Source organism: Scardinius erythrophthalmus (genome assembly GCF_964197995.2).
Source record: "Scardinius erythrophthalmus genome assembly, chromosome: 11".
NCBI classification, from domain to species: Eukaryota; Metazoa; Chordata; class Actinopteri; order Cypriniformes; family Leuciscidae; genus Scardinius; species Scardinius erythrophthalmus.
The window spans coordinates 10,045,462-10,071,519 of NC_138231.1; the positions used below are offsets into that span (position 1 = coordinate 10,045,462).

The window sequence follows — 26,058 nt, forward strand, 5'->3', positions numbered from 1 at the left end:
TTACTAATATTGAAAAAAAAATATTATTTTTGTGGAAACTGTGATACATTTTTCCCCAAGATTCTTTGACGAATAGAAAGTTCAAAAGGACGGCATTTATTTGAAATATAAATCTTTTGTAACATTATATATGACTACGTTCACAGGGATTTTTGAACATACGTTTTTTTGGGATTAACAACCGCAGGTTTGAGTCAATGTCCCGTTCACACAGCAACTTACAGCAGCATCTCGAATACTGTCTGTACGAATGTGCGACGGGTGTCAAGCCTGTATTCTCTTACCAGTAACCAAAGCGACAGTGACCAAAGTAATATCAAAGATGGCGACGTCCATAAAACAGAAAAATCGTATCACTTTTGACACAATAAGAGTTCAATTGAGCCACAGAGTTCAAGTTCATCCATCAAATCTTCATTAACCTAAAGCAGCTTTTATATCTGGGTGGAGAGAGGAGCATTTGAGTCGCACGTAGAACTCAAAACTGCCGGGAGCTGCTCCGGTGGAGACTGGATCTAAAAATGCCCCTTACTTGCCCTAAACTTTTGAACTCCTTTCATTGAATAACTGGGGCAGCAAGAAAGCTACCTTCTGCAAGCGGTCTGTAAAGTTTAAGTCTGTTTCATTCCAACTAAAAGATTGGTGGCACAACTGATGGTTTGCGTTCTCTGTCACTGTCTCATTTGAAAGATACTCATCAGACTGCACACACAAGCAAAAGTCTTTTACTTACATCAGCCAAATCCAAGAAGCGGTTGAGGAAGATAAAAGCCATGTTCTCCCATCCCACAGCCTGCATGAGAAATTTCATCAGTGACACGCAGAACTGAAACAGCTCAAATTAAAAATGAAAAGTTTAAGAAATATTTAATAGAACTCCAGAAAAATGACACATTGCTGCTTCGTCTTCAGAACGCGAGGCAACTCAAACTGCTCTGCGAATCAAATTACTGGAGCGAACAGAGGAGAATTAAGCCCATTTCCCAGGGCTCTTAGCTGCCCTCCTGTGTCACATGAATAGTTGAAGCAGCTATGTGACTGTGTGTTTGGAGCTGGGCTCACTGTGCGCTCACCTTGGCAGCCAGGCCAGCCTCATAAAAGGCCTTGTCAGCTGGAAAGAGCTCGGTGTGCCTCAGGAGAGAGACGGACAACTTGGCCGCCACAGAACTCTGTAGACAAGTAAACATGTATGCAATTACATTGACACAGATAACATAAAAGAGAAGTGCTTTGAATGTTTAACATTTTTCTAAATAAAATAATGTGAGACAGGCTTTATTTTATCCATTGCCATTTGACTGGATGTGAAAAATAGACTATGATATTATTGATTAATATTGTTCCTATTCCTATGGCCATTTTTACATTAGCAGAAAAGTTGATGCAATTTTTTGATGAATGATTAGGAAAACATATTTTTTTCTCTGGAATAACAAGCATTGATGATCATGCACAATAAGTTTGTAGTTTGTCTGTATATACACTATCGTTCAAATTATGTTTAATGTTTTTGAAAGAAGTCCTTATGCATTTATTTGATCAAAACAGTGAAAAACATATATTCTGAAATATCATTACAATTTGAAATATGTTCTATTTTAATATAATTTAAAATGTAATTTATTCCTGTGATGGCAAAGATGAATTTTCAGCATCATTACTCCAGTCTTCAGTGTGTCACATGACATGATCCATCTAGAAATCATTATAATATGCTGATTTGCTGCTCAAGAAACATTTCTTATTATTATTAATGTTGTGTAACAGTTGCGCTGCTTAATGTTTTTGTGTATATCGTGATTCATTTTATCAGGATTCTTTGATGAATAGAAAGTTGAAATGGCAAGCATTTATTTGAAAAATAAATGTTTTGTAACATTATCTTACAGACCCCAAACCTTTGAACAGTAGTTAATAAAAAGAGTTTAGGTGGTATCAAAACGAATATACAATAATGTTTGCACATAATAAATATCATCTTGAAGTATGTACACACCAGCTGGTCAATGCCTTGGGCTGCAGAGCGGGTGGCGTAATAGTGAGCAACCAGCAGCATCTGCTCAAACTCCTCATGGGCTGGAGAATTAGCTTCTGAAGACTTGGTCAGGTTTTCACACTGCACAGCACAGAGACACCGTAAGATTCACTATTTCCCACTTGAATATAGAATCAATACAGACTAAATCTCCCAAGTGTAAGCTGCCATAGTAACCCAGAGATTACCAGCAGTAAAAGGACGTCCCTCAGATCGGCCCACATCCGATAAGCTTCTGCACAATCCCGGTCCCTTAGGCTCACCAGCTCCAGGAACATCCGCTTGTAAATGTTAAAGTTCTGCAAGATAGGAAAGAAGATGTTGCTAAGGAAAGATGAAAGTCTATATGCTTAGTTTGAGGGGACATTTAAAGGAAAATACTTTCTGATTTCTTTTTAAAAACAAAGGATTTAAAAACATGGACTGATTTACCATGCATAACTGCATGTACCTGTGAATAAGCTGGCACACCGTGCTGGGCGTACAGGTCGAGCACTTTCTCTGCCCCACCCTCTTTGATCAGGTGAGTGGCATATAGGGCAACGTACTTGTGCAGGATCTTAAAAGTCTGTTGAGGAATGGAAAGGCAGATACTCTGTGAAAATGATGGCACGTTTTGTCTCCACACTAACACGTCTGGAGTGGCAGAACAGATGAACTGGCACCTGTTTTGAGGCTGTGTCAATACATTTCTCCCACTGTCCTCTCTCAGCATACATGTCCAGGGCAGCCACCACATCTACTCCAACCAACTGATTGAAAAATAAAGGAAAACTGTTAGGACAAATCAAGATTTAATTAAAACTATTAATAAATACATAAAACTATTACAAATAATATAAAAATGTAAATAATATGCACAAATATATCATATATTATCATAAATAAAATGATACCAAAACTAATAATTGTTAATTATAATAATGACTATTATTATTTTTTGTAATTATTATTACTAAAAATTATAATAATACTGACTTAAAAAATAAAGTAATTTAAATTACTTTCAATTTAAATAATTGAAACTATTACCTATTACTAATAATTTTAAAAACAATTTGTTTAAAATATTTTAATAATAATAATAATATCCCTTTAACACATGCCTCTCGTGGCTTATTGCTTCAATCTATAATCAAAAATTTCTTCTCATTCATACGCAATATTATAGTATATAATATAGCACCTCCTTGATTGGCTACGTTTTATTATGTACATGTACATTTAACTAGTTTCCTCATTAACATTCTATCTTTCTTTTCAATAAAAAGCCCTGACCTGCATCATTCAGCACCAGCAAATGTAACTAAACTGCCAGTAAATCATTGCAATGAGAGGCAAGCGCTCGCATCAATTTGGTGACTCATATCTGTTATTCTAAATTGAATCAAGCCAATCGTCTCCATTTTTCTCTCCTCACAACAATAACTGAAAACAATGAAGTACCGGAGCGGAGGAGCTGCAGTCTGCGGTATTGTGCTATGCTCATTTAATGCATTCTTTAACCTCAACTTCCATTGCTAGGAAATAGGTTTAAAATGTTCAGACTTAAACAGGATTCTGACAGCTAGCAGTTCCCTGACATTTTCAGCCATGCTGCTCATGTGGGCGACATGAGTTCGATTAACAATCCTGTTCCCTCTCGCTCTCCCAAGGAGGTCTGCGATACCTGGAAAAAGCTATCCGGTAGCATTCTCATTTATCTCAATGGCAAGTAGCAACTATTCTGAGCTGTAAGTCAATTCCATGCTTTAATGAGCCCTCAAAAAAAAAAAAAAAATCAATCTTTGGCAAACCAATATAACAAAATATTCATATTTATTTATATATATATATATATATATATATATATATATATATATATATATATATAATTAAATACAAATTATTTTATATCTACGTTTGATGCTACTTCATATGCTTTTTGCCTCCGTTATGGTGTAGTTCCAGCATCTACCAGAAGGCTAACTGGCCCATGCTAAACAGCCAAAACTTGACCCTTTGTTCTCTCGTCATTATTTAAAGTCCTGTATTTAATATATCTATCAATAAAAGTGGCAAAAAGACAGATTAATCTGATATAAAGAACTTACAGAGTCAACTTTGCCTTGATTTTTCAAGTGATCTTTGTAGCGTTTGTCCACATATTCCTCTAGCCTGTGAAGAGAGGAAAGGTCATTAAAACTCATTAAAGGTATTCACAGTATTCTCAATAAGGCGTAAATATCAATTCTATACTACCAGTTGATCTTTAAGAATAGCCTCATGCAGCAATCAGAAAGAATATAGACTTGCTTCCTAAACCTATTTTTCCGCGCCTAAATAAAAGACAGTCAGAGATAAACTGCGAAGGCCATCTGCACGTCTCTGGCCTTGTGCAGTCGTGCACTTCATTTGTTGCACTGAGTGATTTTTCTGACAGCGAGAGAGTGATTTCACTGCCTCCCTCTCACATTGTTGGCTGTAGCGTTGTTAGGGGCGACCAGTCTGTTAAGGGCTCACCTTGGATCGAGCTCCTTGGCCACTCTTTTGGCTTTGTTCCATTCTTCTCCCTCAATGAATGCATCTATGGCGTTCTTAATGAGGTCCAGGTTGAGGTAGAGCTCAGCAGCCTGAAAAAAAAAAAAAACATTTTGTACCTCAATAGGTCCATGGCTCAAGGACGCCGAAGAATAGACTAAGTCTGTGAGCTTTTGTGTCATATACACTAAATATATACTCACACACGGGCACACTAGCACATTCAAAGCACCATTTTCACTCTCAAAACAATACTCTGCGAGAATTAAAAAAAGGGAGTATTTTTGGCTTTTTTAGTATTTCTAAACGTCTAAAAATCTTGAAAAAAAACAAAACAAATCTCAATGCTGAGTTTCATTTAATGAGTGTGCTTCTATACCTGAAAAATAAATAGAACAAACATACCTCGCTGTACTTTCTGAGCTGAATCAGTCGTGGCCCGACAACCTGACTGACGTCCACAGCCTTGTCATGGGATAAAAATTTAATGGCCAATTCTGCTGCCTAAAGATGAGAAAACCTCAGTAAAACTGTAGATGCAACTGAAGTCAAGCTCTTAAGGAGCTTAAAAACATACTTACAGCAGGTAAGTGAAAGTTAATATGCAATTAATTTTGAAAGGAATGCAATAAATGAACAGACATTTCGTGTCTGTTCGTGGAAATTGAGTATAGCTCTCTAATGGATGACACATTCAACAGTCGGGGCAATTGAAAATTTGCAGTTGATCTAGGTTAAAAGATCAATGTTTGATTCATGTTTTATAGTTCAGCTTCTTGGCTGAAGCTTCAATAGAAGCATTTTTTTTTTCAAGACCTTCAAGCTAAATAATAAACCTAAACACTCAACACACACTGACTTCAATGCCAAAAATGATCAATCAGTAAAAAGGGATGCAGATGAAAACGCAATGTCTAAAATTCACGGTAATTGAAACATCTGTGAACCTTTCAAGAAGGCAGAGACAGCTTTGTCAAAATAACCAAAGCTTTTATAATATTGCCGTTTTTTTATGTATTTGAAGAGCAGAGAAGAGTGTCTAAGTCTAGCGTTTGTTGTCGAGTCATAGCCAGTGTTGTGTGTAATGCATTACCAAGTAATTAATTACTGTAATTTAATTATTTCTTCCTTTGACAAATTAAAGTAAAGGATTACTTTTAAGGAGTAAAATTTAATAATAGGTACTTTTGATATAATTGCATTAAATACCGTACAGACTATAGAACAATTCTATATAAAACAATAGAGGATTTAACATCAAAATTAAATATCTTATGATAAAATGTATGTTTTTAAAGTAATACTTTGGTCAGTTCAAGAATAATTTGTGAAATTTAATATTATTTTTTATTTAAAAGAATTACAAGAGAGGTTTCATGTCTATTCCTTGTATTGTTCAACTGGTTAGGTTGATATGGGATTTAGAAAGTAATTAGTAATAGTTAATCCAATACTTTTTAGAGAGAGTATTGCATTACAGCAACGATATGCAAATATATAAATAAAATTATATTTTAATACATTTCATTTATATTAATTAATTGTGATCAATTATGTCTTTTGTAGTTTGTAATGTATTGTTGTTGGCTCTATTCCAAGTTTTTTGTTTTAACTTTTCAACACACACAAAAAAAAAAAAATAATAATAATATAGCCTACAAAATGGTATCATTAGTAAAAAAAAATTGGTGCAGGCAAAAATCATCAATTGAGTAGTGATGTATTAAGCAGGCAACGCTCACACAAAAGTCACTGTCAAACTAAGCTGCTTTCTATTAGTCAGCACAGCAAATTTGAATGTCTATCTGAACCCGATTCCTATTGAAATGAAAATTCCTTTAAATCATACTTGCTGGCACATTCATAAAATAAGGGATTTTTCTATAGAATGATTGAGAAAATTACAACACAATGAATATTTAATAAAAAGCATGAAGTCAGAGGTCTTTATGAAGTTAGATTATATGGTGACTGCTGCCAGGTGGCCCTGAGTCTGGACTTCACCTTCATCCAACACTTCATCAGCAAGTCCATGTTAGATGAGTCCTTAACTTTCAGATAGCAGTCCACGGCTCTGGTATACTCTCCCGTCTGTTCCCACTCCTGAGCCTGCTCAACCATACCCTCCACACCCCTGTAAACACACACATATACTCTTATTTCTCCTAGACTGGTTAGACATTGTCATTTGTTTGCCATTTCCTGCATTCCTTTCATCTCTATTAATGCCATAGTACTCATGAGAAGAAAAACACTGCTTTTTCTTATTCTGGAAAAGCAAGTGTTTTGAATAAAGACTTGAAACCCCTATTTATGAAAGGTCTTCAAACTTCTGTGCTTCAAATCTTGAGATGACACGGCGGTTAATGACCATAAAAGCTACATGAAAAACGTTCAGCTTTAAAAAAAATCTAGAGGCATGTTTTGTGTGCATTAATGTTTAGAAATGAAAACTGCCGGGAATGAATTGAATTTCACGGCTGTGAAGTCTAGTACTCAACCAGTATCACTTTCTGCCTCATACTACATAAGGTTTCGTCAGAATGGACAAGGGCAAAAGAAACCAACATGGCTGAAACGACACCTAAAGAGACACTCGTCCTACACCTCTGCCTTTGGAAAGAGAAAAACACATTTGGGATCATAAAGTGACCAACTGAGTCAATCATAAAACACAACATGGCAAGAAAGTTCAGACTCTTGATTGAAAATAGGTTAATGATACAAGAAGCCTATATTAATGCTGAGTGGGCCTTGAACTGACTATGCAAAATGTTTCTCCTTTTCTTCCCAGGGAAGACAGTGAAGAAGCCTTTGATGTTTTCCCACAAGTCATTAAAAATAGGAAAATTATCAGTGGAGACGGATTTGCTGCGCGTTAATGAGCTGCTCATTATGGATTTAATTTAGGATAAAAAGCTGCCATGTTCTAATAAAGGAGGGAAGCCAAGCAACGAAAAGAGGATCTGAATGTAGTTCAGAGCTGCAAGCTTTTCCTCACAACTGCAGAGCCCTAGTTTCTGGAGGACAACAAACAAGGGAGGATTTTCTGGTACAGCGAATGAGACGCAAATGAAAGTAAGGCAGAAAGAAAAGAAAAAGACAGTAGAGGAGTTAAAAGAGAGTTCTTTTACCAGTTGCCCTCACTCTCATATTCCTTTTGAAGGACGCTCAGCTTGCTGGGCAAATAGTCTTTACAGATCCGCATTGCATCAGTCCACATCCCAGCATCCTGGAAAAGGAAAATATGATTCTTCAAAGCCTGAACTTAATATTAATATTTTCATACTTAGAAGAAATCTTACATTTGTTTTGTTTTTATAATAACTATTTATTAAAATATAATTGTGATCAATTTTATCTTCTGTAATTCTAAAGTTACATTTATTACATTTATTGTTGTTGGCTTTATTCCTGTGAAGTTGGAATAATTTTGGTTACATTTTTATTTTTTAATTACAATTTAACATGTTATTTCAATGCAATTAATTCTATAAAAAACAAATGTCTTTATCATTCTTGCTGATACGCTGCTCATAACAAAAGGGATTTTTCTATCAAACAAATAAATAAAACAATAAATAATGTAATAAGAAAATATCTCACAGAACTTTTTGAATTTTACAGTCAGATAAAATATCATGAAAATGAATGATAAAACATCACCTTTTGTGTTTGACAGAAATAAAAAACTAAATCAGGGAGAGCAAATGACATTTTTGGGTGAACTATCCGTTTAACTTTGGTAAGATTTGTTTTACATTTTGGTAACTTCAGGAAGTAGCTACACTGTAAAAAGTGAACAGTTGGATCAACTTAAAAAAAAATACTTAAATTGGTAACACCTAAAGAAATTAAGTTTTCTCAACTTAAATTATCACATTTTTCACGATAAAACGTGATAATTTAAGTTGAGAAAACTTAATTTCTTTAGGTGTTACCAATTGAAGAAATTTTTTTAAGTTGATTCACTTTTTACAGTGTCCCCTTATTTTTTTTGTTCAAAATGTTTAGAAAGGTATCTTTAAAAGGCATCAAATCCATGGTGTTCTACAATGAAGAACACTTTTGTTTTGTTGTCTAAGTACAGATTGTGTTTTAAGAATTGGGAACTCTTACTTTGTAGTATTTAATAGCCAGTTCAGGCCTTTGTGCCCTAAGCAGGAAGGCCTCAGCTTTTTGGAATTCCTTCTGGTCAAAACAGAACTTGGCCTGGCTCACTAGAATGTCTGCCACACTTTCCGGATCATGAGCCTCTGCCACTCTCTGGGCGCTACTCCAGTCCTTGTTATGGACGTGCCTGCAATAGAAATAGACACAGTCATCCATATTTCAAACCTAATTTTTTTAGAAATTCAACAATACAATTTATATATAATGGCCACATAATAAATCATGAAGTAGTTGGATTAAAGACATTGAGACTATTGTGCAAAACCAATGAAATTATTGAACTAAGTTTGGTAAAATATGCACATTCTTTGTTGCACTTGGATATATATGGATATATCTTTTATAAATGTAATTTATAGAGTAAGTCATTTATGATTAAATTGCAATGAAATAAATGTACCTATTGCCTTTTTATTTACTGCAAAGCTCAGTTAAGACTTAATCAGTATTTTTGTCGTTTTCCAGTACAAAAATATCTTAACATCATCGAAACAAGATAAAATAACTTGCATAATAGGTTCAAATGACACAAAAAGGTTTTCAGAGAATACGCCTTAAATTTTTCAGAGAATACATTTTTCTTTCTCCATTGGGAAATGTATTTTTTTTTAAGCATAAGCTTCACAAAATATTGTTATATTTGTGTTTACAAGAACAAAAAGTGGTTTGCCAAATATATAATATATATATTATAATAGTATTATATTATTGTTTAAGGATGTTAAGATATTTGTATTGGAAAACAACACAAATATGATTTCTTGGAGTCATCAGATCATCTTTATTTCACTGAAGTGACAATATTCTTGTGCCACAGTAGCGGTGCCAGCTCACAACTCCTGCATGAGATCTACGAATCAGACACTCTCAATCCCAGCAACACCTGCTTCCAGTCACTCATTGCTTGTAATGTGAGAGAGTGCAGGAAATCTAACAGTAATCTATGCAGACAAAAAGTTCTGAAGCGATGCAATCCACCCTATTGAGTGGTCTCTGTGTGTGTACTAAGGTAGGAAAGTGTGAAAGCGCACTCACATTAGCACAGCCTCCTTGGGTTTCCCAGCTTTGATGAACTCAGTCTCAGCCTCATTGAATTTGCCCTTAAAAGTTAAAAATTACGATTAATATAATGTGCACCATGCGATCATTAATAACTAGAATAATAAACTCTGGGTCTGGGTATTAATAATAAGAATAAAAACTTGGTGTGGGCCTGTCTTAAAGTAAGTGTAGAGTAATATGTCATAATAACAATATTATTAATAATTTTCAATCAATTACACTTTATTACAGGCAGGTGGGAAATTAACTTTTAAATGTTTTGCCCACTAGCTACATTGCCTGGTGAATGTCAATATTTTACCATCCATTTATTTTATGCTTATTATTTTATAAAATTATATTGTTATATAAAATATTATTTTATTTATAATTATTACATGTATTTACATTTAATAAATCAATTCAAGTAGGCCTGTATAAAATAACTATTATAAAATAGCTACTTTCACATTGAAGTCTACATTATAAAAAACAAATCAGACATCTTTATGTTCAAAAACTGAACCAAGTGGAAAAATCCCAGTTTAATTTGCATTCACAGTCCCTGGCCTCGAAAATGGATTCGAGTCTCATTTTGGTTGTTTCTATCTATTTTACAATCACACCCACATTTCTCCGGAGCCGTGGGCGTTAACAGTGTAGAAAAGGGGAATCATTTCACCCCAGTCAGTAATACCTGGTCCTCAAGGAACATGGCATTTTTTAGATGGATATCAGGAATCTTCTGTTTCATGGAGAGTCGGGCCAACTCAAAGGCAAAGTCAAATGAGCTAAAGAAGACAAAGAGCGTTTTGTTAAATAGTAAAAATAGATACCAGTTTTACTATAATGCATTGGTTAATAGTAATCTGTATATACCAATTATACCTGAAGAGAATTAAAGGACAGAAAAACACTATTAAGTCCTATCATTAGGTCTTGACTTAGCAGAGACTTACTTATTATCAGCTGCAAAGTCAATGGCGGTTTCCAGAAAGCCAAACTTGTTGAGCAGCTTAACGGCTGCATCTCCTCCAAGACCTTTTGCCCACAGGTAGGCCACTTGCTTATGAGCACTCGCTCCTCCATGGGTCTTTGCTATCTGTGGCAAAGACATGAAGAAGAACTTACAATGTTTGAATTTCTCTACATTCTACATGCTATAAACTCAAACATCATATAAGGCCATTTAGTGTGCACACATACCCGATAAGCTTCCTCCCACATATTTTTGACTTTATACATGTTTACTGCGGCTTTCCAGTCCTGACCCTCTAGGAGGTGATACTCCGCCTCCTGAAACCTGGATTCAGCCTCTAGCTCCTGTGATAAACACAACAACCGTGACCACGTGGAGGACTTAGTGAGCCATGAACAAGACTAAACTTCACCCAAACACAAATATTTGGGTGTTTTGTAACAGTGTGAATTGGAAGAATAAAAGAATGGCCCAAATGTTAACATGAACCTGGGCCAGGTGAATGTGCGTTTGCCGAAGAAGGTCTTTGTGATGAACGGCGACTAAACGAATCATGTCATCATACATCTTGTTCTTCTTGTACATAGTGATGGCCAAGTCCGGTTCATCTACTGTGGTAAAAATCCTATAGACAGCGAGGTAAACAAAGATTCTTTAGACAGTGAACACATTTCAAATATGTAAAATTGCACACATGAAATATCATTCATGAAAGTCTCTTAATTCAGAGTCAGAAAATAAAGCTTTTGTCAATCAAACATTAATTAATATATTAATTAATATAAAACATAGTGGTCAGATAAAGAAAAAAAGGCAGTGTGTATATGTGTGTGTGTTTACCTTTCAGCTTCTTTGTACTTTCCCTCTTTCTCTAACTCTTGTGCTCTGCTGATATAAAGGGCAGACACATCCTCTTGTGTCATGCACTTTACAGCAAGCTGAGTTGGAGATGGACAGAGAGAGAACAAGAGAGGAGAACAAAATGATACATAATAATTCAAATGTAAATGGATCGTGATTAGGGATAATTTAAATGTAAATTGTCCATGATTTGAATTAAGAAAAAAAGCTAAATGCAGTTGTGTTCTCAGCTTCCATCTATCAGATTTATAATTACCACTACACTGATTTATTAGCATGTTGCTATGCCATTGTTAGAGTGTTCCTGGTGGTTGCTAGGCATTTGCTTATTGGCCAAAGTCAAAACATTTTTTTATATATGTTTCGATTCTCTCATTCAATGTAAATCTATATAATTTTTTCAGATGTTTAACAGTAGACAAAAATACTGGCACTATACAGCTATTATTAATTAATTATGCACAATTTGCAGAAGGGCACAATGTGACACTTACCTTATGAGCTTGCTCCCATCGCCCAATTTGAGTGTACATATCTATAGCATCTTTAGTATGATCACCCTTCACAAATAGACGTTCTGCCACCTGTAGCTCAGAGAAATAATGAGTCAATAAATCAGCAAATCTTTGTCCAAAACGTTTTTTTTTTTTTTTTCTTACCCTAATTCACTATGGTAAGCCTAAAACTGCGCATATACATTACTCACCCATGCATGTCTCGTCATATCCATAAATAGAGAAAAGTTTCTCCAGTTAGGTTGACATGGAGCAACTAAATCTCCAACCTTCAGGGAACCACCCATTTAAAAAATGGCAAACAGAGTCTGCTGGCAAAAAGAAAATGCGACGGAGCTCGTAATAAAACGAGAATCAACATTTGCTTGGCTTTTTTGGAGATGGCGAGAACTGAAGGATTTGAAAAAAATATGGATTTTTATTACTTAACGGGTGAGAAAGGTATTTTATTGAACAGATAAATTGTCATATGTAATTCATTGTAAAGAATTATCTATTATGAAAGGTCATTTCCTTATGGTTGTTGTAGCGCTGGAATTTATTTTCAAGGAAGTACCATGTCTATTAATGGGTATAGCAACAGTAACATCTTCAGCTAGTCAGCTTGAAATCCTTTCCACCTAAACTGGTTATATCTCTTAAGCCTCGTAGTGAATGTTTTATGAGCAGTAGATAATCATATTCATCCGCACACTCACACAGAGCCAAAGCACAACCAAAAAAAATTTCTACTGCAAAATGCATGAAATTTTTGTTTTTGAACCGCTAGAGCAGGGGTTTTCAACCGGTGGTCCGCGGCCCACCACGGCATTGCATGTGGTCCGTGACATGCATTCCAGCCTACGTAATTTCACTATTAAAATCACTTTTTTTCCATAAAAAAAAAGTTTGTCTTGAAAAAAAAAAGGCAAGTCAGTCAGTAATAAATACATTGGCATTCAGTAAAGTGTCGAACCCATAAAAAGTAGAACCATTGTCCGCTTTACATAAAACAAATCACGACATGACATTATGTGAGTGAGTGAGTGGCGTTCACACCAAACGCGAATAGAGCGTCTGGCGCAAGTGATTTTCATGTCAAGTCAATGTAAAGACGCGTTTACGCGCATCTGGAGGTCCTGCGGCGCGAATGAGGCGTTTAGCGCGGCGCGGACGCATGAATGAGGCGAATTGAGCGTCTGGCGCGATATGCGCAAGTGATTTGAGGTTGAGAGAGCGAGAGAGAATTCTGATTAGTCGAGAGGATAAATCGCGTTTAGGCTAAAAATAGGTTTGGCGCTTATCGCGGTTTGGAAATAAACTGCATCTTGCAGTACATTTTAAACAAGGAAATATAGCGATTTGGCATGAAACGTTGATGGAGCAGTGAATAGGTTCAGTACACAGCAAAATGACATTACAAACTCCTTTTTTTTTTTTTTTTTTTTTAAATGCCATTTGCTCAATTCAACGTCCGACTGTGCTATCTGACAAAGGAATCCACACACTACACACACACAAAATAGTGGGCCGCTGATTACTTGTTAGTCAGAATGGTGGTCCCTGGCACAGAACCAGTTGAAAACCCCTGCGCTAGAGAAACAAAGGTTACATAGTGTACCTTTAATATTCAATAGCTGAAATGTGCTTTTTTTCACCTCAAACTCCTGTACAGAGGCATAGTGCTGGGCAATCTTCAGATAATATTTGGCAGCAGTCTTGTCCTCCTGTAGCTCCAGTATGTGCAATGCTTTCTTCCACTGGCGTGCTGCGATTGCTGCCTCTATGGCCTTGGTGGAACGTCTTTATCAGGGAGAGAAACATCAGTTATATAAGGACAAACAAAATAGTGCCTGCCATGGTTAGGGGCGGGTAGCCCTAATAGGTGACAATAATAATAAAAATGTGGACACAGCAAAATTATAACGCAATCATCTGTGGGAAATGTTGTAAAGGCTATATGAAAGGCTATATTTGAGGTTCTATCTGAAATTAAAACTAACGAAAAAAAAAGAAAGAACGATTCTTTTTTTTAAAGAAGTCTCTTATGCTCACCCTTTATCGGGCGAGGAACCATATTTGGTAACTTAATCGCGCATTCAAACTGAGTCTCCCCTGCCTGTTTGCGTTGTCATATGAGCGCATAGAATTCTACTAGCCAATCAGAGAAGATCAGGCTACGTCACTGATAGTCACATGATGGCATCTGACCAATCAGAAGTTGTGCGGAGCATTTCAAACTTCAGTGTCGTTCCGGATATTGGAAAGTGAGGTTATGCGCTACTACCTACTCCCACATCAGCGCTAATAACTTCAAAACAAAAAATGGTGGGTTGATGAAACTCACACATTCTATGGTTGAATAGTTGTGCAACATGTTGAGATAGGTGTTGTTTGCATAGATTTCTTGAAAGTATTGACATTTGTGGCATGAAACATGGTGAGACCATATTTGATCATACGCCCTGTTCACGTAAGATTAGCGAATGTCCATATTTAGACATACGCCCTATGCGTATAGAAAAGCCGTACTAGGGTATTTTTTCTACAAATAATGCATTATAACCACAGTCTATGATTATAACGTAGGACAATAGTATTTACTAGTGCATTGGATGTTATCACAGGTTTGAATAACATTATAAAGTGATCCAGTGGGAAACGTAACACATTTACAGACATTTTATATTGCCATAGATATTGAAATATGTGTGGTTTTGGTCAGTTTTATGACCTTTATAACAGTTTTTAATACTTATAATGATATTTTGCACTTCTTATTATATATTTACCCTTTATGCGTAAGTTTTATGCCCTTGAAACAGTTTTTATCATAGTTAAATGCCATGTATTGGTGGGTTTTTTTTACTGTGAGACTTATTACTGCTAAAATAAGTGGTACCACCAGTACTTGACCATACCAAAGATCAGTAGTACAGATCTTTTATAAATATATACATTTATTTATAACATTTATAAATGCACAAATGTGCATTTATAAAATATGAATCATATTAGATGTTCTTAGGAGCACAAACCATAAATGAATACCCTATTCATTAATTTAATGAATGTTCCTAATAATAATTTCATTTAAAATGTTCCTAATAATAATTTAAAATGTTACTAAATAAATATTTTTATGTTTGTAACAAGTTTATGTGTTTTTATTATATTTTTATATATACACTTTTTAAGGGAAAAACATTACCCTAGACTGGCGAGGAACCATATATGGTAACTTCATTGTCCTTGATTTCCAACCTAAAAAAATATTTTTTTTTTAAAAACTCACAAATGTTTAGAAGTCTTATAATATCCTCCAATAACACTCTATGGTTGAAATTTAGAATTTCCAAGTATTCCAATGAGTGCCCTATAAAGGGTTAATGCAGCATTTATTTGAGCAAAAATACAATACATATTATTACATAAATATTATTACAATTTAAATAATTGTATAGACTGTTTTTTATTTAATATATTTTAAAATGTATTTACAATCCTGTCGGCAAAGCAGAATTTTCATAAGTCATTACTCCAGTCTTCAGGGTCACATGATCCTTCAGAAATTGCTCATTTTTTTATTATTATCAGTTGAAAACAGTTGTGCTTAATATTTTTTGGAAATCGTGAAGCATTTTTTCAGGATTCTTTGATAAATAGAAAGCTCAAAAGGCTGTACTTGTCAGTAGGCTATTAATATCTGTCTTGCTGCATCAAAAAAATGTTAAGAAACAAAAAGTATTTAACACAAGGTTTCACTTCTTACAAAAACATATTAAACTGCACATTTGTGACAACAAATCTGAGCAAAAATGGTTGCATAGTAATCTGTATGTATGCAAAAAAATAAATCACAGAGCCACTGTGCGTGCATTGTGCATTTTTCTTAAATTAAAAAAATAATAATAATAATGAACTAAAGTGCACATTTTAAGGAGAACAAAGGAAAGCCCAAAAGAGGAGAAAATCTGACTGCACAGAGTTTGTTTCATGCATGCACCAGTCACTCTGTACCTTGCATCAATGACTAATGAGAAAAATAACAAATTTTCTGTCCTTCCAATACTTTGAAGTTTGGGGAAAGTGCAGGTGTTCATTGCTAAGTCTGGTGCGGTATTTGGTTTAATAATGTTCATTATGGAGAATGCTGACTCACAGCAGTATGTGGAACCAAACATGGATGTGTAGTGCCATTTTGTTTAGAACACGGAAATCAGCGTCAGGCACCATCTTTCCCCAGAAAGTTGCAGGGTCACAATTACCAACCTGCTCTTTCAAAGCCACATTTTCTTGCAGTTCAATCAAATCCATTTGTAGTAATGCATCATTAACAATCAGAAGATCTGTTTGGCTTCTTCTGAAAACTCACAGTTGTCCTACAAGTACAAAATCATCAAAGCTAGTCTTAAAGTTGTTCATCAGCTTCTGCATGAAAACAGCATGGTATGTCATATCTTTCTCTTCCTGGATTTGTTCCAAAGGTTTGGGGAAGTGCACAATTTCACCTTGGAGATCAGTCTTGAAAATCTCCAATTTCTTCTGGAAAGCCCGGACTGCTGTTATCAAATCACATACTGTGTTGTTCTGTCCCTGCAGCTAAAGTTGAGCTCATTAGGGTTTGATGTAATGTCTGCCAAAACTGCAGCTGTTTGCATCTTCTCTACATCTTCCAAAAACTGAGTTGCCTTGTCACTCTTTTGCTCTGATCTCATCCCGAATGGCCCAAAAGCGCTCCAAAGCCCTGCCTTTGCTGTGCCATCTGACATTGTTGTGCAGTACTAAGTCATCATAGTTGGCAATGACCTCTGTCAGAAAGCCTCTTAGCAGACGATGCTGAAGGGACAATGATGCTCTCAAAAAGTTTATGTTTCATCATTGTTGTCATGACCTCAGCATACTCTCTGCACAGATTGGCACAAAAATTTGCACTGACTGGTGTATAATCTAGTGGTAAGATATCAGGTCAGTGTGGTCCTCTTTCAAAAGTGCAACCAGTCCCCTACCTCTTCCCATCATGGATGGAGCTCCATCTGTGGTGATAGAGACCACCGACTTAAAGGGATAGTTATACATCGTCAAGGGTTACTCTTTTGGTGTAGGTCGACTTGCGTACGGCCGTCTGACGGAAGCTAGTTATTTTAGTCAATTAAGTTTTAAATATGGATATTTTCTTACACAAACGCATTGCTTCACTTCAGAAGGCCTTTATTAAGGCCATAAAGCAAGGTCTCACCAACTTAATTCATACATTCTTTTACCATCTGCAAATGGCTTTTTGTGTTTTCACAAAATCCAAGCTTTTTCAGTGAGCACTCCATTGCTTGCTCTTGTGCTCTGGACAAACACTTTAGTGGACTTCTCATATTGGGCTTTGAGCATGTTCTTTTTCTCGGTCTCAGCACTGTGTTTTAAGGATACGTTTGCTCGAAATGACTGTGTTTTGTGTCACAGTGGTGCTGCACATTGGCACTTTTGACGAGCGCTACGGACTCCTAAGGCACATTGGTTTTGAACTTGTCGCGGAGAGAATGAATGCGTACTTTTCTGTCCACTCATCTTTGAAAAGGCAATATTTGCTATCAACTTTTCTTTTCTTTGAACAAGCCATAATCACATTCGCAAAGTCTATAACTGATATCGATGGACGTTCGGTTTCTGTGTGTCTGTCCGCTGCTTGTTCACAGCTGCAACATTGTCTTTCACGTGCGAAGATATTTACATATAATGATGCGTTTGGATGAGACGTGTATCTCTTCATGAGAACAATTTGCATAAACGCATGTAGTTGAATAGGACACAGAACTCGTCATGATATCCATTTGCAGAAACTGCAATTGGATCGGACACGGTTTCTTCACTGATAGAGAGCGAGAGGCTGCGCTGCCTGGCATGCGATCATGTTTAAAAGCTGACTCAAATTATATTATTGACTTTAATCCTCTTTGGTCAGTATTGGCCCTTTTCTGGGACTGGACACGGCCCGCGGTCCGCCATTTGTATATGACTGCTATAGAAACTCACCCAGCTTCTATGTAATGGTTGATAGCAGCATCCAATTGTTTCTGTTGCACTAGGTAGTCACCCCACACTTCCTCCAGCTTTACAACTTCTGCAGGAAAGGCAATACGAGCCAGATCCACCGCTGTGGAAGTGCAATCAGCAGATGTCAATGAAGGCAATGAATCTATAGCTCTAATGCTTTGCATTACAACCACTGACTTCTTGTTCCAATTGTAATGTAACACCCTATTCTGATTGTTCTTACCACCTATGCTCACCTTTCTTAAAAGCATTTCCCTTGCGGTAGCACTCCAGGGCTCTCTGATTATTTCTTGTCCTTTCAAACAGGTCGCCTGCCTGTTGAGTTCAATAATAATTTGAATTAGAACAGTTTTCCTTTGGAACAATACCATGTCAGTTACTTGGGCGAGTGGATCTGCTACTCAGATGAAAGTTATGAATGCAAGGATCTTTGTCAAGCCACATACCGCTGCAGTTAAAACTCACCCTCTCATAGAACTCTCCTTTTATGAGCGCAGCAGTGATGCGGCTGATGACGTCTTGGCTTGATAAGAGCTCATCTCTGCTCATGGCCAGCCAAGCAGCTTTGGCAGGAAGTCCCGCTTTCAGGTAGAGGTTAACAGCACCAGTGAAGTCTCCATCATTTTCCTTCACCTCACCGGCTTTCTCATTCTGATTGGTCTCCATTAGGTAAGAATAGTAACTGCGTCTCAAATTGTCCAACTCTGGGTGGCCCTTTATGGGATAAACCTTTAATATTAGTAAAATGTAGATTTTTCAGCATCATAGACAGCTGCTAAATGCACACAATAAACTGCAACTAACCACATAATTGGGCATAGTTAAGATAGCAGCATACAAAGGCTTATCAATTTTTATAAGGGATGAGAAAACTCTTCCCATATCATGAGAACATGGATAAGTTGTGGGACATGCCCTCATCCTTATATCCATAAAATTAAAATAAACATGGTTTGTGTTGTCTATAATATGTTTAGTGCTCTTAATTATTGACTGCTGACGCATGGAACCATCAAAATTCAAGGAGACATTAAGAATCCAGGCAATATTTTTGTATATAGTTGGCCATGTGCAGTTCATGATAATATTCATAAAGTTAGATTTTTAAGGACATTTCGTTTACTTTTGAACAATGTTTTAAGCTAAATAAAAGACCAAAAACTGTTGACTAGACATTATGAAAATTATTTTAAAAACAGATACCTTCGCCTCTGCCACTGCAATACATTCATCCCACATGTGGAGCTCCTGGTACATTTCCATGACTTCATCCACTGCATTCTGAAGGGTTACAGAAATATTACTCGGCAATCGAGAAATAACTCAGAAATAACTCTGCTGCTCCCACGTATGAACTGTCCAAAGCCATTTAACTCAATTGGTAAATAGATAAAGAATGAAAAAGTATTTTTAAAACTGCAATTTAAAAGTTGAATTTCAAAATTAAATAATAATTTTATTGTCACATTTAACATTTAATTATTTTTAAACATGAATTTAATACATTTATTTGACAATTTTAAATTGTATTTATTTATTTTAATATAAAGTGTTGAATTTAATACTATGGTAAATGCATTTTTAAGTAACACTCCTAGTTGCAGACATTAGAAATTGTTCCTTACCTGTTCCATGTAATACATCTCTGCAAGTTTAAAGTTCTTATCAAGCATGGCAAGCCGAGCTTTCACCTGGTAGTGGTCTGTACCATCACCACCCTACACGAGTGTACAGTAAAATTTAATTTTTAAAATGTACAACAATAGAAATGTACATTCTAGAACTGTACAGACATAACTGGTTTGATACAATACATACATTTTCCTTTGAGACAGCATCTGCAATCTTGTTGGTCTCATTTAAGAATCGGGCTTTGGACACATCCCCAAGGGCTGCAAAACACCTGCAAAAAAACCCAATAACACCTCAGATGATAAAGAGCAAACAAATACAAACAACATCACATGGCGTATCGCTTCACATTCAACCGCCAATGCTGCAATAAGTCATGGCATTTAGATTGGACAGCGCTTATCGGTCATGATCAGATGACCAAAAGTGAGATCAAGCAAACAGGCAGCAGGAAGAGTATCCAAGCAATTCCTTCATTTGCATTCTCCTTGACGGTCAGAGCACCTTTTCTCTGCATGCTTTATGCAGATGAGCCTATTCATAACAAACCAATCCTCTCTAATTTAAATTCCAGCTTCAAACACTCTTAAAAATGCTTATACAGTAAAAGGAAAACTCTAAACATGCTCACTGCCACCTAAAGCAACTGGAAGCCTTTGTAAGAGGACTTTTGGTGCTTAGATCTAAAGCTTTTATCCTCCCGCACAAGCTCAGGTGAACGTTTTTTGCCCTTTAGCACAAGATTACGCAAATTTTTCTTTAGGCAGAAACACATTTCAACATTTAAAGTGCAACACACAGAGCAGCTTTCTTTAAAGTTCTTTTGACGAATGCTTCTGGCATGTATTGTAACATTATTATTTTATTCCTGAGATCCATTTATAATTTACACCAAAAACATGACCACCTCTTCTCTGAACCGTGGAATTCAATAGCCTTTTTTTTTGCCTTAAGTCAAATCTGGTTTAACACTCCCAAAATCAAGTCTGAATTACCTTGTGACATGTTGCTGACATATACAAGATAACAAATCTAAAGAATCCAAGTTCTAAACAATACATTTTTAAAGGTTAGTTTCAATAAAATATATTTTTTTAACTTATCGGGCAGGATATTTTAAGTACAGTGTGGCTGCAGTAAATACTATCATTTCAAATGATCAAGTAAAATTATATATTAATAATATGACCCCTTTAATAATATATCTCTACTTTGTTGATTCAATGCGTTTATATTTAATTTAGTTCTTCTGTAGTGCCAATTAAATGCTGCATTTTAAGAGCAAATAAAAAAAATTCAAAGGTGCAAAAATAAATAAACAGAACAAGAGAATTGTTAAGAAAGAAGTATTGTGTTTACATAATCATGTGAATGGTATTTCTGTACTGCCAGTACAAGGGATGTAATTAATACAAGTTTTTAAAAATTATGCCAAGATAAAATGTAAAGGAATTCAAACAAACTACAATATTTATTAATTCTGTCACTGTTTCCTAGTTGTCAAGGTTAGACACATGATTCGGACAGCTATGCTGAAGTCATCGCAGCAGTAGCTGAGTCATAGAGGTGGGTGGACTGTCTTGCTTGTCTAACCTCTCAGCGATGTGGAGCTGTCGTGCCTCTAGGGAGAGTTTACTCAAAGTCTTCCACATGGCTTCTGTCTCTGCCGACATCTCCAGGGTCTCAAGGAATGCGGTTGCTCTGTGCGCACACAAATACAAGTCCAGCTATGAATAAGGATACTTACATAATTGAGGTCAAGTTCATGTTTTATTGCAGGTGGCTATGGTGTTTTGTTTTTACCTGTAATAGTCACCATCATCAATGGCTGTGCCAAATTCAATCAGTCCCTCATCTAGTGTGTAGGACACAGAGTTAACCCCTTCAGTCACAATGACTTCAGTTTTGCCATTGGATCTCTCCAGGTCTACAATATCACCCTGTCGCCAAAACAAAGTCACATGATTAAACTCACAGTCGACTCAAACAAGAAACTAAGACAATGAGGAGTGAATTCAATATTTCAGTGCAAAATCTGTGTCTTATTCACCTGCAGTTCATTATACCACTTTATTATTTTACTACTAGTAATTATGGCTGAAATAATTAATCAAATAATGATAAAATGGTAAAAAACAATGTTACACAACCAATACACCTTTCGGGTCAGTAAGATTTTTTTAAAGAAATTAATACTTTTATTCAGTTAGAAGTGAACAAACTTGACAGTAAAAACATTAGTAATGTTACACAAATAAATCCTGATCTTTTGAACTTTCTATTTATTAAAGAATCCTGAAAAAGTGAATGTTTCCACAAAAATAATGAGCGCAACTGTCTTCAACAATGATAATAAGAATGTATCTTGAGCGCCAAATCAGCATATTAGAATGATTTCTGAAGGAACCTGTGACACAAAATACTGGAGTAATGATGCAGAAAATTTTCACATATATTACGATAGAAAACGGTTATTTTAAATTGTAATAATATTGTACAATATTATTACAAAAAAAATAAAAATTTAAATAATTGCCTGGGTGAACATGGATGAGACTTCTTTAAAAAACACACACGAGTATATCAAGACATTTTTTGCTTTTTAAACAGCCGATTTGTGTCTGAATTGCAATGGTGGAGCAATTCTGTGAGTTGTTTGCGTTGTTGCTGATTTTAATAGTTCCTTTAGTTAATCAGGTGCTTAACATAGACAGAATGTGCAAATAAAATCACTATTCACTCTGAGTGATCTGAAGCTTCAGCTCACCTTGAGTGGAAACATTGTGACCCTCTCTGGGCTGTCGATGGTGTACCAAACACACAGGTTTCCTCTGTTCTGTGCCACAACTACATCACTACCCGGTACCCACTGAACGTAAGGACAGAAACTCAGCATGGTGCTCTTCATGCTTCTCTCGATGTCATACAGGTGGAGCTGAACATGGAAAAAGAGACAGAAGTGACACATCGTTCTGATTTCATTAGCAATATTAGAGCTAAAATAATAATGTTCCCCACTTACCCTTAATTTCTTGTCCCTAAAAAGCAGTTTACGCCCCGTTTCATTCAGCTCCAGCCAGTCTATCTTGGAGTCGTGGCTTATAGTGCCCAGATTATACCCACCCACCAGGTCCACTGAGAAAAACAGGAAAAGAGAAGGATCATGGGAGATGAATGCACCAAATACCAGATGCAGATTCTTTTCTGTTGATCCAAGGTCAGAAATGAATAATTACAGTTAAAACTTTTAAAAAATAAAAGGTTTTTAGACAAAACAACCCTGTAATAAGCAGAATTATAAAATTTGGAGATTCATTTACTGCCCTGAATGTCACCATATACACATACACAAAGACATGCTGCAAAAACGGAGGCATTGCCTTTCATACAGACCCCGTACATCCGTGCCCTAACAAAAACAAATCAATGAGTCTTTCATAAATCACGTTGTGTGACGCTTCCCTGCATTTCTGGCTCTTTGTTCACAAATAACCATTCTGATGGGAAGCATCACTTATGAAGGGGGGCGGAGAGGGGAGAAAAGAGGAAAAACACTTTCCAATTTGCACTTTCTGAACAGGTTTTAAGCACATGGATCAGTGAGGGGGAAAAGCACTCTGCTGTCTGTCAGAGGAAAATAAATTGGATGAAAGTTGTTTCTCATTTTCACCACCTGAAGAAGAAACAAGGCAAGCAGGACAGAGGAAGCATGCCAGGACTTAATTAGCACAGGAAGTGGTCAGAGCCGTGGCAGATGTCTGGCGGTAGCCGGTGAATGAGAGGGCTGTGACGATGACACAGCAGGGTAACCGTCTAATTGAAAGGTACCGTCCGAACTGACTCAACATCAACACACCTTCCTATTGTCCCATAAATGATCGTTTCTGCAGAATCAAATAACGGGTCATATGGAATAGGCGTCCCATTTAGAGTGGAAACAGACGATTATGTAATCAGTACCATCGATGACATCATTTCTTTTAGCTGATGATGACAATAGCCTTAGACTGTCCTTTATGAGCTAATGTGACTATAATTACATATATTTGTGTGCATTTTTTAATTCACTCGATGGGCTAAATGTCTAAATTAATCTTTAATCACCTAAACTGTCGGGAGCAATAAGAGCAGGAAGACTAAGTGATTGGTCAAAACTTAAATAAAATGATGTCATCCCTAATTACCATCTGAAAAGCACTATATAAATAAATCTGAGTTGCATCCGAGTTCTGTCACTCAAAGTCTTAAATCATTCAAAAGTCATTTAACCGTATTCTCCTCAATGATAATGTGTTATTATCCTTCAGCTACTAAAATGATCATTTTTATTTTAGTAAATAATAAAGAGATCATACCCCTGGCAGAAGTAATGCGCAAAAACTTACCAATGGCAATAGTTTTGATGTCAATCAGGTAGGCCAACTTTTTGTTGTTCTCCACTCCCCTCTGCCTCCTCTCATTCAGACGCACACTGCAAACACAAACACACAAACCAAGGATTGAACACTTCCTGTGGGTGCTGAGGGACCTGTCAGTGCTCCATCAAGAGGAACCAAGCACTGCAATCTGACAGCACCTGACAGGCTTTTTACATGAATGCTGATTTGTGATGACTAGGTCTGCTCACTAAGAGCCAGCTGTATGTATCAACAGCAATAGTGGTTTTCAGAGCAGAATGACAGGAGGAAAACTGGGAAATCTAAGGTAAATCCCTCCATCTAGTGGTCAGCTTTATATATGACTTTTGTAGGCAATGTAACCTTTCCTGACTGTTGTTTGCTATAAAATTATGTTATACATTAAATGGTACAACAGGAAATAACATAGGGTGGGGCTTGTATCATACATACAATTATATAATGTATATTTTAATAGAAAATACAATTGCAGAGGCAAAGAAGGTTTTTACATTATTTTGATTAAGGATTATAAAACTAAAAGTAGTTTAATAATTAGTAAAAAAGTCAATAATTTTGAATTTACTTTGCCTTTAAACAATAGCTTTTGCTTTCCAAAGTGTAATAATGGCAGACCTGATGAGGTGTGGGTTCATAAACTCTGTTCGAACAGATCCCAGGATTTCATTGCTTCCGTATTCCACCAGTGCCAGCTCTCCAGCATTGAAAATCATGCACACCTACCAGGAAACATAGCAATTTACAATTAGCTAGCAATGAGTTTAATTATATCATCTAGAGCTGCATGACTCATTAAACCCAGTTGTTTTCCTTTGTACCATGCTCATAAACAACTGAAGCATCTTAATAACACACAATAACATCAAAAAAGGACTGTACCGTTTCATTTTCAAAGAAAAACTTTTCATTTCCCCCAGAGCCCTGCCACGCCACCTGAAATTGGAGAGTGGTGTTATTTAATGAAGTACATCATTGTTGTCATCAACTTTTGCTTTCCACTACATTACACAGAAAGAAGCAGACAGACTCCAGAGCCAAGGCCCTTCACCATTATCCTGTTTGTCACACTGAACTTTCTTCCAACTCCCATAAGAGCACTTTGGAAACTCAATTAAACATGGATTAACACAGTGAACCATTAAGCCCTTGAACTTTTAATTAGACATTTTAAACTTTTGTTCACCCAAGGAAGCCGTTGACTCTGCTAAAATAAAATAAAAATACCCAAAAATAGATTAATCCAGACAGTTTGATCTAAATAGAAGCATTTTCATTCTGACAAAACTACACAACAGAAATAAAGCAACCGTAATTAATCAAATAAGTCCAAACCAGACATCCTACCTCACTTAGTTTGTTGGACAGCAGGTCTCCCAGCAGCAGTGTGTCAGAGGTGTGAGCCACAAGAAATCGATCCTTCCCCATGACTTTCACCTCATCTATCTCATAACCATACTGAGACTTCAGCACCACTCGTGTGCCAGAGGACAAATTCTTCACAATCACCTAGGAGGGTTTAAGAAACAAGGTTCTTTAGTTTGTAGGATGTAAACAAGATTAAAAACAACAGTCACTACTGAAACTGTGCACTTTAAATATCTAAAAGTAATGCTCACCTGACTTAGTCCTACATATGTCATCTCAAATTTGTTCTTGTAAATACTCCTGCGGAGACAGCAGTCAAACATCTCGACACCTCCACACAGTGTGCCCTGCAGTTTACAGAAGGTCATTTAATAACACATCACCTCCACAGCCCCTCAGTAGTCCCGAGTGGCAACATCTTTGACCCAATGTTTTTGCGATCCTGCTTATGTCTTACCAAATTATAAACATTGTGAAGACAAAATTATGAGC

General features: G+C 36.2%; 1 protein-coding gene across 2 annotated transcripts in view; it reads right to left on the minus strand.

Annotated features, from left to right (window-relative positions):
• Positions 1-26,058, minus strand: part of ift172 (intraflagellar transport 172) — a 34,660-nt gene that overhangs the window by 2,059 nt on the left and 6,543 nt on the right. The window contains exons 10-44 of one of the 2 annotated variants that reach the window (XM_081378832.1): positions 25,818-25,913; positions 25,546-25,707; positions 25,081-25,134; positions 24,817-24,920; positions 24,169-24,254; positions 22,806-22,918; positions 22,551-22,718; positions 21,587-21,723; positions 21,377-21,484; positions 19,970-20,054; positions 19,777-19,869; positions 19,355-19,432; positions 18,617-18,865; positions 18,388-18,466; positions 18,131-18,251; positions 13,762-13,906; positions 12,104-12,193; positions 11,589-11,686; positions 11,238-11,373; positions 10,976-11,092; positions 10,729-10,871; positions 10,467-10,560; positions 9,764-9,828; positions 8,675-8,855; positions 7,690-7,787; positions 6,560-6,689; positions 4,961-5,059; positions 4,538-4,647; positions 4,129-4,192; positions 2,701-2,787; positions 2,487-2,603; positions 2,224-2,334; positions 1,997-2,116; positions 1,074-1,169; positions 734-793 (exon numbers count right to left, since the gene is read on the minus strand). In XM_081378832.1, coding sequence (XP_081234958.1) covers positions 734-793; positions 1,074-1,169; positions 1,997-2,116; positions 2,224-2,334; positions 2,487-2,603; positions 2,701-2,787; positions 4,129-4,192; positions 4,538-4,647; positions 4,961-5,059; positions 6,560-6,689; positions 7,690-7,787; positions 8,675-8,855; positions 9,764-9,828; positions 10,467-10,560; positions 10,729-10,871; positions 10,976-11,092; positions 11,238-11,373; positions 11,589-11,686; positions 12,104-12,193; positions 13,762-13,906; positions 18,131-18,251; positions 18,388-18,466; positions 18,617-18,865; positions 19,355-19,432; positions 19,777-19,869; positions 19,970-20,054; positions 21,377-21,484; positions 21,587-21,723; positions 22,551-22,718; positions 22,806-22,918; positions 24,169-24,254; positions 24,817-24,920; positions 25,081-25,134; positions 25,546-25,707; positions 25,818-25,913 — 3,894 coding nt within the window. Of the gene's footprint in view, positions 1-733; positions 794-1,073; positions 1,170-1,996; positions 2,117-2,223; positions 2,335-2,486; positions 2,604-2,700; positions 2,788-4,128; positions 4,193-4,537; positions 4,648-4,960; positions 5,060-6,559; positions 6,690-7,689; positions 7,788-8,674; positions 8,856-9,763; positions 9,829-10,466; positions 10,561-10,728; positions 10,872-10,975; positions 11,093-11,237; positions 11,374-11,588; positions 11,687-12,103; positions 12,194-13,761; positions 13,907-18,130; positions 18,252-18,387; positions 18,467-18,616; positions 18,881-19,354; positions 19,433-19,776; positions 19,870-19,969; positions 20,055-21,376; positions 21,485-21,586; positions 21,724-22,550; positions 22,719-22,805; positions 22,919-24,168; positions 24,255-24,816; positions 24,921-25,080; positions 25,135-25,545; positions 25,708-25,817; positions 25,914-26,058 lie in introns of both variants that reach the window. The other variant, XM_081378831.1, reaches the window with a different exon arrangement.